The 22,420-nt window shown below is 37.4% G+C and overlaps 1 protein-coding gene and 1 long non-coding RNA gene across 11 annotated transcripts; one reads left to right on the forward strand and one right to left on the reverse strand.

Annotated features, from left to right (window-relative positions):
- Nucleotides 1–1,494: 1,494 nt before the first annotated feature.
- LOC113668345 (uncharacterized) lies at nt 1,495–21,159 on the reverse strand. Of its 10 annotated transcripts, none has more exons than XR_016183453.1 (4): nt 17,104–17,331; nt 16,152–16,201; nt 15,236–15,312; nt 1,599–3,143 (listed from the first exon to the last, which is right to left on the reverse strand). It is a non-coding gene; the product is annotated as an uncharacterized LOC113668345 (long non-coding RNA). The 10 variants fall into 10 exon arrangements; XR_016183454.1 differs by lacking the exon at nt 1,599–3,143 and adding an exon at nt 14,358–14,570; XR_016183452.1 differs by lacking the exon at nt 1,599–3,143 and adding an exon at nt 14,769–15,092.
- On the forward strand, nt 2,512–13,378 carry LOC113668342 (uncharacterized). The gene is made up of 4 exons (XM_027184232.2): nt 2,512–2,846; nt 2,958–3,014; nt 9,262–9,597; nt 10,260–13,378. Exons 1-4 carry the CDS (start codon nt 2,670–2,672, stop codon nt 11,400–11,402), a joined length of 1,713 nt encoding a protein of 570 aa, XP_027040033.2. The 5' UTR covers nt 2,512–2,669; the 3' UTR covers nt 11,403–13,378.
- Nucleotides 21,160–22,420: the final 1,261 nt, after the last annotated feature.

A 22,420-nucleotide genomic window follows, 5' to 3' on the forward strand; every position in this document is an offset into this window, starting at 1 on the left:
AAACACTTGTTCGCCGCTTACAATGGCAGCGCGCACGAAAAAAGTTGCATAGTATCCCTCGTGTACTTTCGAGATCAATTGGACGGTGTTTCTTGAAGTGCCTTAAAATTCTTGTCAATCAGAAATGAATTAACGGAACCCTCAGTTATTTCATTGTTAAAGCAGTTATCGATTACAGTCATACTCCAATATGTTATAACTCTCTTTTTACTTTGCCCGAGGCATTGAATCTTAAGTCGGATCAGAAGGGAGCTGCGTATGATTGTCAATTCTTATGGCCCACGTTTTCGATTGTTGTAAACAATCTGACCATAAGTGAAAATTTCATTGGCTATTTTAAGAATGACTACTTTTAAAAAACTTTTGTAAGGAAAGTATCTCGATTCAATTTTTAATTGGAAAGAGTAGTAACTCAGCGAAGTGCCGCATTTTTTCTCAGTTGCCGATCGATATCAGATTGTCTTTTCTTGTTATTATAAATCATCAGCAGAAAGAGAACTTAGGGAAACCTATAAAACTGTAACCCGAAGGCAGGCTCTTCGACACCCGAAAACCACTACACCACACACACGGAACTATGAACAACGTTGCCTGGCCGATTCTGTTCCACTGATTTTTCGCAAGACTTGATTTTAGTAAATTGCAGGTTCTAAAAGGAACTTAAACTGAACGAGGATAAATAAGTTAAAAATTTAGGCGATACGTGATCACTTCACTTGGTCAAATGTCTCTTCTGTTCAGCTTCAGTTTGTTTATTCCATCAATTCGTTCGAAACAATCTTGAAATACAGGAAAAGAGCGAAGTAACCTCGACAATTTGAAAATGACGGTGTGAAAGAAAATTAGGTAGACCTTGGTTTGTGAATTTGAGAATGGAAAGAAGCCGTGGCTTAAGCCTCTTAAGACAATGAGTCAGATTAGAGCTTGGCGGTATTTCCTCGCATTGGGCACGAACCTCAGAAACGGCTACCATGAAATACGTTCCTATAACGTGTGAAACTATATTTCAGAGGTAATCTTTAAAAACTACCATGACGCCAAGTGGAAAGAAACATTGCGTGAGAAAGACTTCCTTAAACTCAGTTGGTGGCCTCGAACAGTCGTGCTGAGTTGTAAGGAAGACCATGCTTGGTTGTCTCGAGGCGGTTCTGCTAGAACCCGCAGCCTCCACGATACTTATGCGCATGCGTTTATTTTCTGAGCGCAGTCGGCAGGAGTCACGAAATTCAATTTCTACAAAGGCCCAAAACTTCCACCTGCTGTTTTTTTGGCGTGGTTGTTTGTTCAAATTAGAGTACAGAAATAATAGCAAGCGTTTTTATGTCAGCTACTAGCCCCATGTTTTGTCTTGAAAAAGAAAAGCCACTCGGAATTGAGTAAGTTTCGTTTCTCATAGGGAGGTCTGAAATAGCAGGGGACTATCGTTATCAGACAATCTTGAATTCATCCCTTTATTAAGGTTCAGTGGAGTTTTGGCTAACAGAAAATTCAATCGATTTTTTAAGTGATTTTATTCCTGTTTTGTAACATCGACAGGCTGGAAGACATCTGTATCAATTTTTTCCATTTGGATCTTACATAGGTCAAAAAAGGGACTATTTTCAGCTCTTCATTACTTTTTAATCTTTTCAGTCCTGCTTCATGACCCTCTTCAGCACCGACATTGTTCATCTTTTTTCAAGACAAAAATGGTGCATCAGCGTATTTTCAACAAGCCTTCATTCACAAAGAAATTGTTTTAATATTGGTAAACACGACCAGGATGTGGGGAATATAATTAGCACGCAATGAAAAAAAAATCGAAATGCACCTCATGCTGATTTCATGTGCACGAAAGTATAAATATGTCGGATTTTAACCACAAAATGTCTGCCTTTGTGCCAATTTTTTGCTGCATCATCGCATTTTTTTTCCTTTTTTGATTCATGACACGATCATAATGAATTCATAAACCGCAAAGGAAAAGAAAAGGGAGAACGAAATAACAGCGTCATGAATAGATAATGAATTATTTATCGTCGTTTATTTGTTCAGTAGTGTTTAGTCTGGCGCTGTTGGTCGTCAATAAAATAAATACTTCTTGAAAGAGTGGTCACACGAAAGTCAAAAATGTTCTCTTTTACCCTCAAGGGAATATTCCTTGACATGAAAATATTGCCTAATACAGCAGTAAACACCACCGGCGACGATTAGAATTTCAATTTTTATAAAATGCCTAAGGACTAGGACGTTGGTTCTCTTTGATGTTGACTGGAACTAAACCGCAAAACCTTCCCAGCTAGGGTAGGGCTGGGCCTTTTTTAAGACCCCTTGTTCCCTTTTGACACTTAAACATGAAATTTAGTGATTTGAACCGCGGAGTTAGTATTTTCTGAAAATACTCGGTGAAGAAGTAAATGAAGTGAAAGAAATTCCTGAGTGGAATTTTAAAAATATCAAAAGGAACGCAATAAGTCACCCTCCCCTCCCTTGTAACGATCAGCTCGCATACCAGACGGAACATCAGAATGAGGCTTCCGGCCAATCGTCTGGGACAAAGATGATATGAAGGCAGTCTGAGTTTTGAACATTTCTCGCCGGAGGCACGATCGAATTAGGTTAATGTATTTGGTTCGTGCTATGTTTCACCAAAAGCGACCTAGTCGCATCGAAACTTTCAATTTCACAAGATGAACACACAAGATACACGAAGTCAACAGATGTTCAAAATTCGTCGAACTACTCTTGGATTTGGTGTTGTTCAAATCCTCTTAGGCGTCTCATTAACTGCGTTGTCTTTCGCAGCTTTCGCCTTCACTTCTTCGGATAGAATACGTAACGCTTGTCCTTACTGGGCTGGATTCGCGGTAAAATCCTCTTGCCTTGCATGAGTTAAAATCTGTGACCATTGATTGTAGCGGTGAGATGTTGGCGTGATTTCCATTGACAAACTTGACGCTTCTGTGTTTCTTTAATAGGTTTTTTGGAGCGGTGGTGTAGGTATAATTGCTTGGAAGCATTCGTCTGTGATGTCGGTGAGTCCATTGAATGTATATTTTCCACCCTCAATTCTAAAATGAAGCCTACGAGTATATTCTCTCTATCGTTTGAAAGGCTCTTCTTCATTCATGTAGCTTTCGTGTCGGTGGTATCCAGAGCTAAATCTGTAGGATTGAAAATAATTTCCTGTGTGTCGGTTTATTTATACACACAACTAGACCTCCTTTACAAACTGTGCTAGAGTTGCATTATTTTTTTTCTTATCAAGATCACTCTATTTTTTTACCGAACAATATTTTCCTTGGGTTTAAACTTTAGGTGAAAAAATTTGGGCTAATAAAATGTCGACAAAAAATCAATGCTTGAACTCATGTGATGTTTGCCCAGACTACACGAAAGGGGGGATGAATGACATCTCCTTTGCTATTGATTGAATGTACTTTACTCAAGAAGCACAACTGAAACTGAAATATGGGATGTTCCTTCTCACTACACGGTATTTCGTAATCTACAAGTCGAATTCATTCTTATGAAATGATCAGACAGTTATTAGGCGTGTTGTCAGTAGTCTGGAGATGTGATATATCAAGTGACAATTTTTAGTCCAACAAAAATCCTCCAAATTTTTATTCGTTTCAAAGCTTTGGAGTTGCACAGTATTTCAATATATTCAATCCCTACTCTGTCAATGAATTTTGACGCAAATTATGGTACTATGGGTTTTTGAGAACGTGAAATGAAACCAAAATATATCCTTCTTTGAACTGTTACTGTCTATACAATATGCAAAAATTCCTCAAACCAGACTGTACACACACTGAACATTAGCCTGGGTCGCAGCTGTATTTTAAATTAAGTCTTGTTGTGTTTTTCTTTTATGTAAATTTTAATTAAAAAGGTTACTGTTTACCTTCCAAGGTCTGCCACTCAAATATCATTTAATACCCTCCCAAATTTTGCAGATCATGAATGCAGGGAAATAGTGTTATAAATCCCTGTATTGACAGACACTTGATGTTGACACTGTTAGTTTTTTGGGGGTTCGATGTGTTGTTCGAGATGGCATGTATGAAAAATTAAAGGCTTCTAAATCAGGGGTAGATTATTTAGTCAAAGACGTATCTCATTTCACTACAGTTACTTTTGAGGTAGTTTATGGAGATCAAAATCAGGACAAAGTTACAGCTTAAGAACTAACTCAGAGATAATGAGTAGTTGTTGTCCTATACTATAATGCAGTAGCAGGATCAGAGATAAATTCTTTCTTTTAGTCATTTACAAGTGGTGTTACTAATTGTAATTTCATGACGACCAGCTACCAGATTGCCTATCAAAGTTCAGTAAGTTACAGCCAACAATTAACTCTTCCAATACCTGGAGCCTATTTTATTTTCATGAGAGGTCTGAGCAGTTTCTATTTCTTTGGAAGGTTCAATACATTAGTAGTCAACTGTATAACTTCTTTATCAAGAAATTTATTTTTTTCATTAAGGTGCGAAGGAAGTCAAACACTGGCTTCAGAAGTACTCAATAGTTTTAGTTTTGTTTTAGATTTGACATGCAAGTCTTGTTTTATGTTCATGTTGTTTGAAAGAATAATCTGTGTGAAGATTCTCAAGTGATTAGAGAGACATTTGTATAAAAATGATACTTTTATAAGGGGTTGGAGAACTGAATCTGAGAGAGACCCCTTGGAAGTGAAAAAGTTATCAATAGCTAAAGATTGCAGTGTACATGAATATAGTCCTGGTGGGCAAGGAATAAAAGGCATTAGTGATAGATAATTTCTTAACATAAGAGCACGCTCAGCAAACAAGAATATTGAAATTAAGCCGGGTCTAAATGACAACAAATGAAACACGGAAATATTGGGCTTTAATTTATGCAGTAGTGTAAAATTATTGAAACAAACATTGATACATAATTGATTATTAAAACAAGAATCAAAGGCTAATGTGAAGATGTTTTTGGGGTCTACCTACGGAAACTTAAAACAAAGGAAGTGTCTGAGCCATAATCCTTGAAAGTGTCTGCAGCTGCTTATGGAAAAGTATAAATATGGAGTCTGTATAGATTTAAGTTGAGTTTTGTTGAGGTGGTCATCACAAGAGAAGTATGCTAACAAGAGTGTCTTAAAACAGCATATGCTATAAACAGAAGTCTTAGATGAAATGTGTTATCCAGTGGAGACTGGATCACATTCAGTTTTTTTTCCTTTTCATTTAGCCTCTTTAATGCATTACTGATATGTTATTTAACCTTATTGTCAGACTGTCTTGTGGTTAAGCAAGTTATTACTCGATTTAAGACCGAGTCTGATTAACAGAGTCCTACTTTAAAGATGTGTAGCAAATTGCCAAACATCTAATTTTAATTTAATTGGGCGCTTTGTGTAGAGTACTGACTCCATTATTACTCAATCTTCTCAAGAAATGGTAGCTTGTTTTATCATTTTTAATGTCTACTCTTCCAATAAAGTGCAATATGTGGCCAGTTGAAAACTAGCTTGACCTTGTTACATATTTTGAATGGATTAATGTCTGATCCCAAGTGATGCACACGCAAATGTTTTGTTGTTTGTCAGTCAATATCAATAGTGGACAAGTAAAGGCATTATATACTCGTTAATTTTTAAATGCTTGATTATAAACTCTTAAATCTCTCGCTCTATGACATACAGACTTCTGCGTGCATCTGGTGAGTTAGTGAGATAAACAGCAGACAATGCCTTAAACTTATGTAAAACTGATAACAAATACCGGACACTTCACCCCATGACCCTTAAGTGTTTTACATACCTTTGAATAATCATATTGCTATTGTTTTCTGGGTTTCTATATTGTGGCAAAACGTTTTCAGACAAGCTGAGACAGTTTGAGAACCATGTGGTCTGTGCGCTGCTTGAGTTGTGATGCTGACAGATGAAAATTGTTTGATACATGCACTATATTGGATGAAAAAGTTTGTATACTCAGATTTAAATCCAATTCTTTAATGGTTACAGGTGTTTAGATGGTCTTTTTTCCAAGAATTCATGGTCTTAGTTTGTTCAGTGGAATGGGATGCACTATTCCGTAAAGAAAGCGGTTGTCAAATAAAGTGTTTTTTTAGTTCTCCTTCCATGAATTATGAATGATTTGAATATTAGACGGCTGTGGAACAATCTGGAAAAGCCTACTCCATAAATTCAATGAGACAAATCATTTGCTTGGTCACTTTAAGTTGTAATACTTCTTATTGACGCAAATTGCAATTAAGAGACACAATATTCATAGAAAGCATGATTTAGACACTTAAACTGATGATTGATGGGCTGTTTTAAAACCAGAAACACATTAAAGGTTGATGACATATACTTGTGTTTTGCTGACAAGAATGAGCAAAATAACATAAACGTAACTTAATCTTAGCCTATACAATTTATGGTTGAGGAAAGAAAACTTTCAAAACTATTTTCCTTAAAATGATGGGTAATCATCACCAATTAGTCAAACCTAACTCTTCACAGCTAGACACTTCTTCAATGCCTTTGAGTAATTTATTTTGAGGTCAGGTTTTTCTCGCAAGTTATCACAAAAACATTTTCAGGTGAAAGATGAAACTGATTTTCAACTGAGTTTTAAATGGCTGATAGAAAACTAGACAGGATATTGCAAGAAAGAAATGCCTACCTTAATTGGACAGAAGTGCCATTGAATGGCATCTTCATAACAAGCCCATTCAAATTCCTCCTGCTCCCTATTTTTCTTAGCAAATTGAGGCTTGCACTATACCATTGGTACCTTATCATTTCATTTAGGAAAAATCCTAGTATTTCAGCCCCTATAGGCCACAAATACAGGGCACATTTTGTCTGCAACAAAGACAGTCCAATGTCTAGCATTCAACCACCTGCCCCTTGTCTTTGCTGTCACAGATTTCATCAATGAACTCAGTGCAAATCTTATTGAAGCAGTTCAAATGTTTTCTATGCAGACAATTGGTGGAAAGTTTTGATAAAATCGCTTCAATTGACCCTACAAGCCATTTTTTGGTGCTTATGTTGTCAAAGATGTGCTGTCTTTGACAACTTTTACGCATGTCTTGTTTGGTGTTTCTTGAGCCAGTGGTCTTTTCATGCATGAATTAAGCTATCAATCACATTTTTTTTAGTGGTTTCCTTTTGGAAATTTTTTTGAGTTTGCATACTAATTATAAAATTAATGAATAAAATTTATTTTAACGTCTGGTTCAGTGCCATTTTACAACAACAGTGGACTTTGCAAACAAATATTATTATAATTGTTATCAGCTAGGACAAATGTTATCACAATTACACAAGTATTAAATTGTAGTTTTAGAGAGCTGTTGGTCTACACTCTTTTTTTGATGCCAAGTTTTATGCATGATTTGCAATACCAAGTGTACATGTGCTTGATAAAACTAACCATGATGTCATGAAAGTTATTGGTAATCTTAACTTCGACAGGTTTTTCAGGGATGTTTTGTATTAGGTTTTTTGTTATATTTTAAATCTATATATGTTTACCTGTAGCTAAATCTAAAAATGTTTTTTCATACAATGGTAGAATCAGAAATATTGATTTAGCATTGCAGCATGCGAAGCTATATTAGCAGTGTTTATGACCAAGCCAATTTACATAAAATGAGGAATATTTTGTGAACTGCTTCCAGCAGTTGCCATTTACATGTCATTGAGAAAGAACTGATGAAAAAGTTAAATACAGTCTTGATGGGTTAGAGTTATAAATTTTTTATGATATGTGTATGGTATCTATTTTTATTCTAAGCCCCAGTGTACAGGAACAATTCAGGGTTCATGAATGGTTCTGTCCTATATTCTAAAGTACTGGCACTTAATTAACCCCCTTTCTAATTTGGCCTGCCATGGCATCTTGTTAGGCATAATCACTGCAGTTATCTAGAAACTGCGAAAAATTAAGAGAAGACACTTTCTGTTAAAATTTACTACAATAGTGAAATTTTCTGCATCTGTTAAAAATTAAGGCTGCTTTTACAATTTTCAAGTGAGTTCTTTTTACAAATAAATGGTGGTCTTCTTCATCCTTTCTAAATTATTGTTTTTTTCCTTCTAATTTTTTTGTGTCATTATACTTTAAATGAGTGGTATTTTGATAATAAATGATATATGATATTATTGCACTTTACATTTCTCCATCTTTTTGGAAATTTTGAACTGAACATTGTTTTCCTTTAAAGGCACCTACATGTGAATTACATTTCTCTATCTTTTTGGAAAGTTTTGAACTGAACAGTGGTTTCCTCTATGGGCATGTTCTTTTCAATCAAGTTAGGAATGATTTGTTCAAGAGTTTCCCAATTTGGTGCTTTTGAACAGTTCACACTACATTTAATATGTAGTTATTGCATAAAGACTTGAATTTCGTTTAACAATGAAAGGGCCGATTACTAGAAGGAAGTTTTCCTTTAACATACAGGATGATGTAGACTACATGTACATTGTATAGCAAAATGTGTGGCAAATCCTTTCATGTTTTTTCTCATATTTACTCCCCGTATGAGTATGCACTGAATATTTTTTTTTCTCCAGGCACATAGTTTATGAGAGCATTTATGGTCAAGTTTGTGCCAACTAAATTGCTAGAGATCTCAAATTATTTATTAACTCAGTTGATTGAGATGTTAACCATGATGTGGTTTCACAACCAAATCAACTCTGCATACTTTACCAATATGCCTTGTAGAGCAGTGAGTTCACATTGACACAGGTAGCCCAAGCTCTCACAATAAGTCTTGTTATGGGCAAAATATAAGAGTTTGTTTGGGACTTAACAGACCCATTCTTAACTGGAAATCATAAAAAATCACCTTGCTCCAGTGGGTGTTCCTTTGCATTGTGTGAGTTTCTAGGGTAGTTTAGCTTTGGTTCGTCTGCTTTGCCCTCCAAAAGTTTTAAAGTTAATATATGGACTTTTTAAAGGAACATCAACAAACAATGTGATCCAAAAGGAAAAAAAACATAGATGTTAAAAATGTTAGCAAATTTCTTTTGCTCTTGAGCACCTTGAATTTACTGGTAGATCAAATTTATCTCTTTCCTTTTATATCCTTTTTTTTCTTTTGTTTTGTTTTGTTTGTTTGTAACATTAAGAATGATCATTTGGAAAAAAAAATTTTAAAACTGAACTACGCTGATAAAAATGTCAAGCAGTTTTATTATGTTACACTTTTGAATTCATGATTTTTTCCTTTGTAAAATATTTTTATTTCATTTTTCTAAACATTATTTTGTTGTTTCAGATGAGTTTGTTCACATTATTCTCAGCGGTATGTGTGGTTCTGCAGATGATTGGTACAATTCTAACAGGAGATGCAGGAGGCTTGCTCAGATCACTTGTCATGTGTGAAAAAGAAATTTCAGGGCCTCGCTGCAAGTGCTGTGAATCTGAAATGGCCTGCTATCAAGGTGTGGGAGTGGTGGAATTTGAGGGGGTGCAGGACTGCAGTGTGATAACAGGACTACTTACTGGGTTGTTATATGGACTTTGTGTTCTAACCATCTTTGGAAGCTTACTGTGCTTCATTGCAACTATCTTGGGATGTACTGCAGTAGCACGTCAAACAAGTCGACATCAGGTGAGAGGAATGATTGTATCAGTTGTTTTAAAATTTATTTCCCAAGGATACAGTAAAGACTTATGGGTAAGTGTTTCTCACAAGTATCTTCGTAGAATTTGTGGCATGGCAGGTTGTCTTTTGATGATAAATTGACACGTTTTCTGATTTAAGGGGGGCGGGGTAGACGTTCAATAGATGCATGTACTATGATGCAATCTCAGCAACACCCTTGTGGTACCTTCAGTTTCTACTTTGTTTGTTAAGTGTTTATGGTTCGTTCCCAACTAATCATCAGAAATTCCTCAAAATGCACATGCATGTAGTGAACGATGGGCATAATTTATGTTTTGAAAGTTTTCGTTCGTTTACCTCTGCTTATGCAATGTAATTCTCATCCTCCTCTTCCCCCCCCTCTCCCCTACTCTGTTCTATCCTACCCCTCCGTTTTTCCATCCTCTTCTTTTCCGTTTTCCTTTATTCCAACTCCTGCGTGTGGTACATTTAGAGGGTGTTTTGTTGAAAAAATTTAGTTAGAACTAATTTCCCCCCATTCCTCATCGTTTCCCATTCCCGCCCCTCTTCATATTACATTTACATAGATTGCTCATTCAGGGGGTGGTTTCTTTGCAAAACTCTCCTATTTCGTAGTGTTTAGTTCTCTACTCTTTTTTCTCTGTTAGGGGCTTTGTGGTCGCCATAGTTCAAGGAGGTCCCATGCTAGTAGGAACCCAGACAGCTACACTTGGGCTCCTTGTTCGACAGACCTTACAATGTTGCCGCCCTACGCGCCACCGGTATATCACTCCGTGGATAATTTTCAAGAATATGGTCTGTCGTCATGCATAGTCCCGCCTCCAGTGTTTGACCCTACTGACTTACCTCCACCTTACTCATCACAGAACCCTTCCTTAGCCGATTCTCAGAACTCTTTGACTTCTCCGGAGTCTTCAAACAACCTACCACAATCTTCTGAAACGGACGCACATTTCCAGCCTATGCACTCGAGGCATCAGGCATTAAATTACGACGAGGAACTCAGAACCCCGCCTTCAGCCACCCTTAGCATCTCTAGGGAAGGTTGCAACCTCCAAGGTAGAGGTGTGCCTTGGAATGGCCACCTCAATGCTATGTCGGACAGTAGTGACCTTCTCACAGCTAGCGCTTCATCCGATTTGTCAAGCAGCTGTAATAGGTGCTCTTCTGAACAACAAACGAATGTTAATGACACTGATATAAACAAGACAATTCTTATTGGAGCCACGCCTTTGCTTAATCATCCTGCAAAGTCTAGAATTCAAGCGGAGTTCTCAGAACTAGTTGAAGCTTCCTCAGGCTCAAGGAGGCGAACATCGTCGCTACAGGAGACATCAACCAAAGATAGTGTTCACGCTCGTAATGTACCGGCGGTTTCTACATCTTCTGTCCGAGGGACTCCTATCTTATCCCTGCGCACCCGGAGTAGATCTTTAGGTGAAAACGCTATCTATGTGAATTCATTTGAGGTCATGGCTCGACCTCCGCCCAACATGCGACTGCCAGTTGATGAACAGCTCAAAACTTGTAATACTGCTAAGCCCGTCACCACCAGAAACTCCCATCGACTTACAAAAAAAGGAACTCCGCTCAAAGGTGATCCTTCGAAAGATCACATCAGCAGTCGTAGCGAGCAGAGGAAGGACAAAGTAAAAAAAAGACGACGAAGGCATTCGCATGGCATTTCGAGACACAAGGAAAGATGGAATGTTAACTGTGAATCACTAAACTCGCAAGTGAATCGTGGAAACGACGATTCAGTTACACAAGGCAAAGAAACGGTAGTATGAAGATATGTGTTAGTGGCTTAGGCCTTAATTAGAAGTAGGTTGGGTTTGGAGATAACAGGAAAAATGACAGGGGTGATCTTGGCAGCTTATAGAGGGGAAAGTGTGTGGATTGGAACCAGATATAATAGACTTGTCCCCGGAAAATTACCATACGAAAGACATTAATGGTCATTTAATATCCTTTTTCCCCGTTAATAAATATACTTTGGTCCATTATCATTCGTTAGCAATAGCTCCCCTTCCTTTCCGCTCCCCTCCCCTCCCCTCCCCCCTCCCCCCTCCCCTCCCCTCCCCCCTTCCCTCCCCTCTCTTGAAACCGTGGCTGTTAGAGTATTACAGGCTTAAAACCTCGGCATTGAGACTTTTCAATGGTGTGGGGCACTTTCCGTTGGGTTGTTGTTGAAGCAAAACCAGTGCCAAGAGTAAGTAGTCAGAGTAACGTGAAGGGTGTTACCTACCAAAGGCTTTGAATTTGAATGCGCTCCAAAACGCAAATTAGAGGCAGTTTGATACAGATTTATCACGGATTTTCGATGATCACCCCATCATTTCCCTTCTGGGTTCTCCACTTCCTGAACCTAATCTTAACTGATCTAGCAGTTCTTTACCGAAAAATAAGCAAGAAAAATGAGCATCGAATCACGCCAAGCAAAGATGGTGTGGTTACTCCTAACGAGATCGAGACACGAAGGAACATTTTGAAGTGTAATGTGAATTGGCTTCGGAGGTGTTCGTCCAATGCATTTCGCAGAGGACTAGCTTTCTCAATCACTTCAGTGATAAATAATATATAAGCAAAAGAAAATAGAGGTTAACCAAGACACACAAACATTGATGTACGACATTTTTGTAATATATTTTGCATGTTATGTATTCTTTTTCCCAGTCTCCAGTGGATACTGAAAACAGAATTGTCAGAGCTCTGATTTTCTTAGGTTACTTAATGTGAAGACTAAAAGGATGCAGAACCAGGCAGAAATCTTATTATGGTTTTTGCGTATTTTCTGAATCCAATACTCCAGAAGGAGAACAACTAGCTTTTTTCAATGTAACTTCCATGATCAAATTCGCCATACTCGCTTATCGCGGCGATAAAATTTCTTCTAAGTTAGTTGGGAGAATTTAGCGGCATATTATGATGATACCCCACAAGGTGATTGAAACTTTAACAGTGTATTGATAATTTGAGGAGGATGTACATTATAATACGGGTGTCACAGGCTTAAGGGAAAGACATATCATGCTAGGACAGTATATAGCAATTTCCCAGGGAGTAATCCTTTAAATGGCTTGCACAGGAGGGCTCCGCCTTAAAAGAGTACCCTTCTCAGGCTCTAACTGCGCCAAAGAGTACGAAAATTATCATTTAGGCATTCATAAGGGCTTTAGATTTTCTCCAGAAATATCGTTCGTACGCGTCATTTGAAGGGCTCTGAAAAAGTGCTGTTAAGCTTGCTTGTGAAAGAGGTATGATTATGCTAAAGAAGTTATATTTTGAGAGGAATCGGTTTATAAAAAGAGGACGATCCTTGCACCTCAGGGAGGGGGCCTCCCCATGCAGAAATTTAATACCCTACTTTCCCATTCCACTCCCCCCTCCCGGTGCTTTTTATTTGCCGAGGGTTTAAGAATCAAAGGCCATTAGGTTAGTTTTTGTCCAGACTGGAGTTACAACAATATTCCTGATACTTCTCAAGAAACATTTTTTAAAATAAAAAAAGAGATAAAGTAAATCTCTAATTTTTGTTATAAAAATGTTGACATTGAAGTGAAAATACGTACTTATGTTTATGCAGATGTGTAGTTCAGATTTAAAATAACATGATCGCAATTTAAGTGCATCTAATGCCATTTATTTTAATGATCAGTGATTCATTTATTTATAGTGACTGTTATTGATATAGTCTGGAAGGACTTTAAAATGATAACGATATGACTTTTGACTTTGTATCAACTAAATAAACTTATTATTCGGAGAGGCAGTTTCACTTTGTTCAATTTTTTACCATAAATTATAGTGTCACATATACGTACCTCGATCTCAAACGTTTTAAACTTCAAAAATAGTACATTTTATGATGATGACAGAATTTCGTTTGTTGATAAGAAATCGAGTTAATGGCCAAGAGCATTTTTAAACTGAATGTCTAAAGTAATCCAGGATTTATCTCGTTATGCGTAACTTTGCTCTGTAATTGGCCCTTTCTCAACCAATCAGATGCAAGACCAAAACCAATTACGACTCAGTCGCCCGCGTTTTTCCGCGCGTTATGCAGTTTGCTCGGTTTTACTTTGAGTTCTCATTGGTTCTTAGCATAATCTTGCTTAGTCTACAGTCACTTCGTTCTAGGATATTCCAAGTTATGCAAGTTTATTCCTCAACAAAACCGATAGAAATCGTATCAATTCCGTCATATCTCTTGAGCTACAACGGAAAATTAATTTCTCTATCTCGTTCCCTTACTTTTACTAGACCTGCAAATCCATTGTTGGTCGTTTATTGGTTCAATGGCTAAAATTGGATTTGGTTTCCTAGCCAAACGTTACGGGTCTAATACAGCTAACTTTAGAGACTGAGATCGACAAAAAATGGACGGCTCGCGTTTGAAAAGGTTGGATGGTTGAATCAACATTCCAAGCGGACTCAAGCCCTACGTAGATTGCGTCTACTAATTCTGTGCATTCTAGTCGACAACTAGAATACTAATATCTATTAATGTATTTTCTGGAAAAAGTGGAAATCCAGCCTTACAATTCTTGAGGACTCGTCCATCGGAATTTTCAGGGAAAATTAAAAAGAGCACTTTTTGTTTTCATCAAAATTCTTACGTTACAGGGATTTATAAAGTGGATTACACAGCCAGCTCGGTCGTTCTTTTCTGAGTGATTTTGAAGCATAAAGTTAATCTTTGAAGATTATTGACTTCGATCGAGTGAATTTTCTAACAAAAAAGGTTGATCTTTTTGCATTTCATTTATTTTGATTTATCAGTCTGGTCTGCACTGCTTATTTTACTTAAAGCCAGCTTTTATTAGATTTATTATTTGTTGAAATTGTTTTATTTTCAGCTCTACAGCTTTTTTATCCTTGACCTCTATGGTAGTTTTATTACGTATCACGCGTGAGGGTATAAACAAGCACCCACTGATGATGAACTGGGGCCTCCACTGAGGAAAGGAGAGGAAATTAAACTACCTTCAGATATCGGATACGCAATAATTTTTGCATCTAGAATAGTATGTACATGATAGCGGACGAAACTGATCTGAAGCACATATTCAATATGACGAGCGAATTTTGACCAAGTCGTCACCCCTTTGCGATAAAAGCAGCAGCGGCCCACTTAAGAGTTTCTGGAAATGTTCTGCCTGTGAATGGTTCCCTTTTTATTGTTTCAGAAACACTCCTTATAGTGTATGACGGTCATGATGTAGTATACGTGCCCTCTTGATATCTCAAATCTTGAGTCATTGACCATACCCCACGCTTTTTAATTGTTGTGGTACCCACTAATCATTCCAAGTGACATTCTTATTATTTTGCGGTAACCATTAACGATCTTAACGCAAATAGAAGTATAGCCAGCTAATAACACAAAATGAAGGCGTGGGTCTCAAGTTCCGAGCACATGAACTGCGGGTATAATCTGCGGCTTTCTTGGCTTTTCTAGATCTGTTTGTACGATTATCCTTAAAAGAAGACTACCATATAACTCAATCAAAGATGTGTAGGCCGCTCCATAACTTAAAGAAAGAAAGCAAGAGACTTAAAAGCGAGCATAGAAGGGAAAAATGAGAGCGGAAAACCGATAGAAGCGTCCAGGAGGTCGTACCTTTTCTTTCGCTTGGAGTTTCCTTCTGGCGGACACTGGACGAAGTGGGAAACGACTCTTGGAACTGCTCTCAAAGTCTTCAAGAAATAAAAATGAGGAGTCTTTAGGCAAATAAGACAGAGCTATACAGAAATATTTGAGAAATAGTTTTCTGATGTGAAACTTTGAAAAATGTGCATAACTTCACTTAACCTCTATGTGCCCGGAATACGCTATAATTAACCCAAAAACCTAAAGATATTGCTTCTATTTAAGATTTTTCCTGGTTACCTTCGAGTATAGCTCGAGTATAGAAGAATGATTGGCTCGTGCCACAACGACGATTGGTACCTTTATATTATGGCGAAAAAAGAACCGAGAATTTAGGAAGAGTTAAACACGACCGATAACTAATGATTTTAAAGAAACTGTCGCAACAAATTTCTTCATTTCCTTTTCAATTTTCCCATCAAATTTTTAACTGGATATATAAGATAGCCGAGAATTTGGGGACGAAATGGATAAACAACAATATAACTAACAACTGAAGTATATTTCCCGAATTAACTGCGGTGATGACTAATCAATATTATCATTTGGGATTCTTTATCTCCAACGTTTTTACGACCTTTCTTTCCTTTCTTTCTTGTGAGGTAAAACTTTCATATTGAGAACTCAAGAAGATTACTGTCACAGCAGAATAACATAGACTGTATACGTAGCGATGAAAAGCCACTGGAGTAGGTAGGAACCTTTAAGTGAATATGCAAGAGTCTTTATGGGCTTACTCAACAATGAAAAATCACGCCAGTTGTCGGTAAGGGCAAGGTAACAATGTGGACTAGTAAGTTAAGAGCAACTCAAAGCGAATTCAGCTCGCAAATAAGAGTAAAAAGAACTGATAGGCGACAAATTAAAACTTGAACCGATCACTTACCATGCTGTCGGAAAACGCGCATACATATATATATATCCCATTCCACCCACCTGATCGATTCCATGTTAGATAGGTATGATTTTTTGCAGATACAGAAAAAGAAAGTATTATATTAGACCAGTTTATCTCAATGAAAAACTGAAACAAACTCATATCAATTCCGTTTTACCCCCGATACCCAGAGCAAAAATGATGTCACTTTCCAATTCTTTTATCTTCAATTCCTGAGAAAAGATCCTTTATTGGCTCAGTGACTGAACTGAATTCAAGTTCCTTGAGGGCGTAGTTTTACAAGTTTTTACCGCCTTGTTTTTTCTGACATTTTATGAGTAAAATGATAAAAAGACATTGTATGCAAGGCTCTCGTTTGCGGAAAAAGTTGGTTGGTTAACTACTGTTATTATAATTACTACAATTCCGAGCCGACTGAAGCTTTACAATTAAGTATTGTGTCTATTTCTTTTTTTCACGTAAGTTCAAGTCATCGACTGAAAATATTAAGGTATATACGCATTGCCACGAGACAGAGATCCAGCTCTAAAAATCTAGGGAATTTTTTACTCAGAAATTTTCAGGGAAGACCAGTCCAACGACGAACAGAACCAGAGTTGTAGATTATTCTCATGTCAGGCCGGATTGTCGTCGATTTATCGGCTGGGTTCATGAAGTGATTTACACAGCCGGTTGGCTTAGTTGCTCATTTCTAAGCTATGTGACTTGAATTCCTACATCAGCCATGACTGACTTCGTATGTGTGATTTCAAAATATAAAGCCTGATTTTATTTTTTGACTATACCTGACCGTCATGTTATTTTCAGTTAAACTGTTCTTTTGTCAGTCTTTTAACTTCTGGTTCTGCTGTGTGTTCAGTTTGAATTACAGAGCGCGTTCTTTTAGTGGCGGTTTAATAATGACTTGAAGTAATCAGAGGACAGAGCAGAGCAAACTTACCTAGAAGATATGTTACGATGCGTTGCAACCAGAATATATATTTATATATACGTGGCAACGGACTAAACTTTAAATCGATTAGCTTCCAGATCATACAAGACCGTTGGTCGTGTCCTCACCCCGCGCTCTTTTAGGCAAAAGCAGGAACGAATTAATATTTCCACGAAAAAAGGAGATTTTAGACGTTCAAGGAAATGCTCTGCCAAAAAATGGCCTCCGTCTTTTTGTTTCAAAAGCACCTATTTGATATTGTCTAATAAGCATATACGTGCCCTCTTGTCATCGCTTATCTTGGGTCATTGTCCAAACGCCACGTTTTTTTTATTGTTTTGGGATCAGCTAATTAAATGAAGTGACATTCTTACGCTTTTGCGGTATTTATTGAAAGGGCTTAACGCAACTAGTGGTTTGGCGAGCTAATAATTTCATTTTCAAGGCGTGAGAATCACACCTTCCGGTTACACGAAATCCAGCCGATAATATGATCAGTTTTCTTTGCTCGGTGTGTTTGAATGATTTTTGTCCTTATAAGTAGATTAATAACTCGATCAATGATGTGCACGCCGCTCCATAAGCTTGATGGCCTAAGCAAGAAACTGTCGGCGAAAAATGATGATCGTAATGCATAAGAGTTCGTAGTTTTCGTTCTCAAACACTGAGTTCTTCTGAGTTTCATCGCAGCAAACACAGAATAAAACGTAGAGAAGTTGCTCTTACACAGAGAATAAATATCATGATCACGATTCTAAGATTTTCTAGTTGGAAACTGTGCAACTGAAATGAGCGTATAAACAGATTCCAGTAGAAACCCTCGAACAGAAAAGCGAAAGTGAGTTGCTTCTATGTATATTTGAAATCCTTTTGAACACACCACGGAGGAATAACTCAACAATGAACATTACCAGGACTGCTGCTAACGTCTACTAGTAAATGTAGAGATTTGTGGCGAACAAATAATAAGCCTGACTGACATCTTAAGGATCGTTAAATACGACCGATGACTGATGATTTCAAAGACATGCAACCAATTTCTTCGGCGTTTTTGATTTTTCTTCCAATAGAAAGAAGGAAAGAACGGCCAAGAATTCAGAGACAGAGAGGATGACTCATTTTACGAGCAACACTGAGCTAAAATTGCTCCTGAGTCACAAGTTCCAAACATGATTAGTTAGTCTTGTCATCTTAGATTCTTTCTCTCCGAATTATTTTCATATATCCTCATTAATCAATAGCAATTTTTATCAACACCTCGTCGTGTCCGTCCTTGGGGGCCTCACTGCCAGATAACATTTTTTTGAAAACTTCCTGGTTGCGATCTCAGGAAGATGGCCATCAAAGAAAAATTGAATAGGCTCAAGTGATGACTAACCGCAGAAGTTCTTTTAGAAACAACAACACGTACAAATAATTATGGAAGTTATAGATTCAATAAGAAATTCTAAAAAACAAAACAATTACGATAAAAACACGAGGGCTTGTAATTGGTAAAGATACAATTACAGCGCGAGAATTAGGGCGATTTATAGCGACTTGAATAAAGCCTGTAAATTAGAGCGAACAGAATAAGAGACTGTCCTCTTTAATTGGTATAAAACGCGCCCACATTTATATTTTCATGCCATCAGTCTCGAGTTTCCGTGTTCGACCACTCTGATTTCATATTAGAAAGGTTACGTTATGTGATATGTGGGATCAGGAGAAAAAAGGGCATGTTCGCTCGTGCTTGGGCGCGGTTCATGTAGGAGTCCTACAAAATATCGAAGGGGGCGTTTTTTTCTTCACTATCCATCGCTTTATATATCTATATCACTCGCAAGAGGAAGGACTGAAATTCTTGACGTAGCTACGAGAGGATCTTAACTGCGTTTGCCAACCCCCTACTGTTCAGTTCCGTCTGAAAAAAATGCGGACTATCAATAATAGGCAGTGTTTATGCGGTGAATCTCACGCACAGCTCGAGGCGATGATTGAAAAATTTGGGTCATGAAGTATAAAACTGGTGTTTTCAGAGAGCATTTAGAGAGCGGAAGTCTACAAAACCGCGAATGAATCGCTCACGCAGAATTTACATAATCAATAGCACAAGCTCTGAGGTAGCCAAGTGGAAGTAATGAAATATTTGGGCCTATTTATACCCTGAAATCTCTTCGATTAAGTCCAGTCTTGCGACAGAAGTGGACAAGTTTGCAGAATTATTTATTTATAGCCCCAGGCCTGCAGCCAGAGTTAAGAATCCACTTGGCATATCCTAGCACTTTGTTATAGTGAGGCCGCTTTGGCGAGCCGCATTCCTAGTATTTGATTACATATTTGAATGATTGCAAAATCTGACAACCTTTGATGCCTAAAAAAAAAAAAACTAATAAAGTCATTCTACCAAATACGTTAAAATGCAAAAATCCGTTAGAAAGAAGATTTATTCACTCTACAGCCGTTCCTTCCTCTCCATGACTTTCATTGCATGGCGTGAACCGTTTCTACTGAAACACGAGATCAAACGTATTTTGTTAGTATTGACCTCTAATTTGCTTTAGAGAGTACCTGAAACTGCATAGCAAACAGCACGGAATATTTTCCAACGTAAACAAAGTTCTTTTTTCTCTCCAGAAAAAGACCGATCGTTCACTCAGAGGCGCAAACAGCTTTTTTAGCATAAGAATTGTCTGAGGTTGTACTTCCAAGGAAGAAACATTACATTGGAACAGTTAAGTGCTATATCGTGACCTTTTGATAAACAATTGATGTCAAGTGTTACTCTGCGGATATGTACATTTGTAGAAGTTTATTTTAGATACAGTGATCACGTTTGCTTGAATCTCCAGAACAATCACTTCTAGCATACTTGTGATAAGTTATCCATTAGACTGTGTTCTACATCTTTCCCTCTGATTTCTTAATTTTTATCCATGCCAACTTTCTAATCCTTTCAGAAATCCTAATATTTGAATCAGAATTTCTCGTTTAAGGTTTTACTTCTGAACCTTTTTGGCAAGCAGCGAATTTGAAAAGCTCTAGAGATTTAGACAATGCGGCCTTTACGCCAACTGCTGAGGAGACTGACCCCACACTGCTCTCCTCTCAACTGATTCTGAGAGAATGAAGACTGAATTATTTGCTGAGAAAACTCTACATATTTTGTGGCCGAAGAGAAGCTTTTCCGTAAATGCTTTTCCGTAAATACATTTCAAGTAAAACCAGCGCCCTTTCTTCATTTAAATTTGAAATTATTGTTTTTGTTACACGATTGAATAATAGGAAAAGTAAATAATGTATTCTTTTGAGATTGTTACGCATTTCCGGCCTACAAGATTCAGAACGTGACTTGAATATTTGCGAAGTCTCCGATGCACTCAAACGCCTGCGGTTGTGGCTGCTCGTGTTTATTTCCGTTTCGTGATAAGGTCTTGAATGAGTGTCAAAATTGAGAACGTCTTTCAAAAGTACATCGTCCATCAGAGAAGCGAATTCTCGAACTAATAGAAACTTTACTTATTATCAAGCTAATAATGAAAGAATGAAGTTAATTCTAGAGCTCTCCACAGCAGTCATTAGTTTAAAAGCGACCTCCTGAACGTGTAAAGATTTCAAAACTTTCAAAAGGGATTAACGCATTTGATTTCACTGCTTTGTTTACCTTTACGATATTTTTTTGCCGAGAAATTCGCGGTAGCTTTGTAATTTTCACAGCTTTCTTTGAAATTGTATAAATAAGGTTTGTTTCCCAAAATTTGCGTTTGCATTCGTAGCTAACATTAGAGAAATTAATAAAGTGCAGACAAGATCTAGCAAAACACCAGATACTTTCGCGTTCAAAAAAAGACAAAACAAAAAAAAACACGAAAAGAAAAGAAAACACACATTCAAGGGTACTCAAAGACCCACCGCATGAACGAACAAGTGCTTCGCTGTCAGCCATAAAACGAAATTATGCAGTGAGCAAAGATTGACTCGGCACACAACTTGTTCGCAACAACCCTGGCATCCACAACCCTTCAGACTTTCAAAAACCCTAATTTAAATACTCTTTCATTGGCGTCGGCTTTTGACCTCAACAAAACTTCGTAACGAGCATATGCTTCCATGAACGTAAAATTGTGTTCTTGGATTTTAATATCCGATTAGTCAATGCGACGGATGCGCAATGTTCCTTCACCATTTACCGCATTGTTTCAAGTTGGCATCAGCACTTTTCAATTTGCGTCAGCTCTGAGTAATAATTATCGAAATACTTTCAGGAGTGGCATTACGTTGTAATGAAGTCTCCATTTTATGGCGAGATAAGGTGAACCATATATACACAATTTAGGAAAACTCTTTAAATTACACCGTCACAGTAGACAGAAAATGCGGCTAGCTTTGAATACTCTTCGGTAGATCAGTCTTAGCTTCTTTGCCGAATTCGAAATCTCAGACCGGAATATCGGAACTTTATTTGGGAAGTCGGAAAGTCACATTCAAATATAAACTTAATAATTAAAGAGTTTGCGTTTTTGCTGCTAGTTGTGTTGAAATATATATTCAGGTTTCACACCCTCTTAAGGAAACATTGAAAACATAATATTAGTTTAGGTGTTGGCCATTTTTGATACAGAGCTCTAACGAAAATAACTACGCAGCTTTACCATTCAGGAGTGTTACGTTTGTTTGCAGCCACATAAGCCGTACGGCAGAGTTCAGGGTTCAAATACAATATTCACATGTTGCAAACAAAAAAACCTCGTTAGCTCTCTCAGGTTCCACTGGTACCACAAGTGGCACTCTCTTTCAATCCGGGTTTCATCGGTGATAAAATATGACAAAGATATTTTTTTTTGGTTGGGTGATTTGTTTTTCAAACCCTGTATGATCGATTCTTGTCCGTTGCCGATTCACGGTCAGGTTTTAGTGAACCTCGAATATGTCCTTTGAGATCTTGATAACGTGATTCGAGTTTCACTGAGCTCTTAGGAAACAAGAACAGTTTGAAATAAAACTAATTTACAACAGGCAGTCATTAAAAACATGTTCCATCAATAATTTATCGCCAATAAATGAACCTTTTTAGATTGGCCTTGACATTTCATTAAAAAACATAAACAATGCCTCCGTAAAATGTTTTGAACGGAAATTGCATTTGTGTCAAAAGACGTTTTTCGAAAATACAAATGTCTCATTTCTAGGAGCAATTGTTTCTTAAGTATAATTTCTTTATTGTGGATATTTCCTTTGTTTGAAAAAAAGGAAAGCAAAATTGAACCAGCAGTTTTTCGAAACTGTATACCACTGGTCAGAGTCGAACGATTTTTCAAGAACTATTCGTACACAAAGCAATCGTAGA

The sequence above is a fragment of the Pocillopora damicornis genome, chromosome 2 (genome assembly GCF_964200805.1).
Source record: "Pocillopora damicornis chromosome 2, jaPocDami1.2, whole genome shotgun sequence".
Taxonomy (NCBI): domain Eukaryota; kingdom Metazoa; phylum Cnidaria; class Anthozoa; order Scleractinia; family Pocilloporidae; genus Pocillopora; species Pocillopora damicornis.

Excerpts from the sequence above, each read along its gene's own strand:
- LOC113668342 (XM_027184232.2), top strand. The coding sequence starts at position 2,670 with ATGAACACACAAGATACACGAAGTCAACAGATGTTCAAAATTCGTCGA. Across the intron at positions 2,847-2,957 it reads CTTACTGGGCTGGATTCGCG|GTTTTTTGGAGCGGTGGTGT; the intron begins GTAAAATCCTCT and ends TTTCTTTAATAG. Across the intron at positions 3,015-9,261 it reads AGCATTCGTCTGTGATGTCG|ATGAGTTTGTTCACATTATT; the intron begins GTGAGTCCATTG and ends TTGTTGTTTCAG.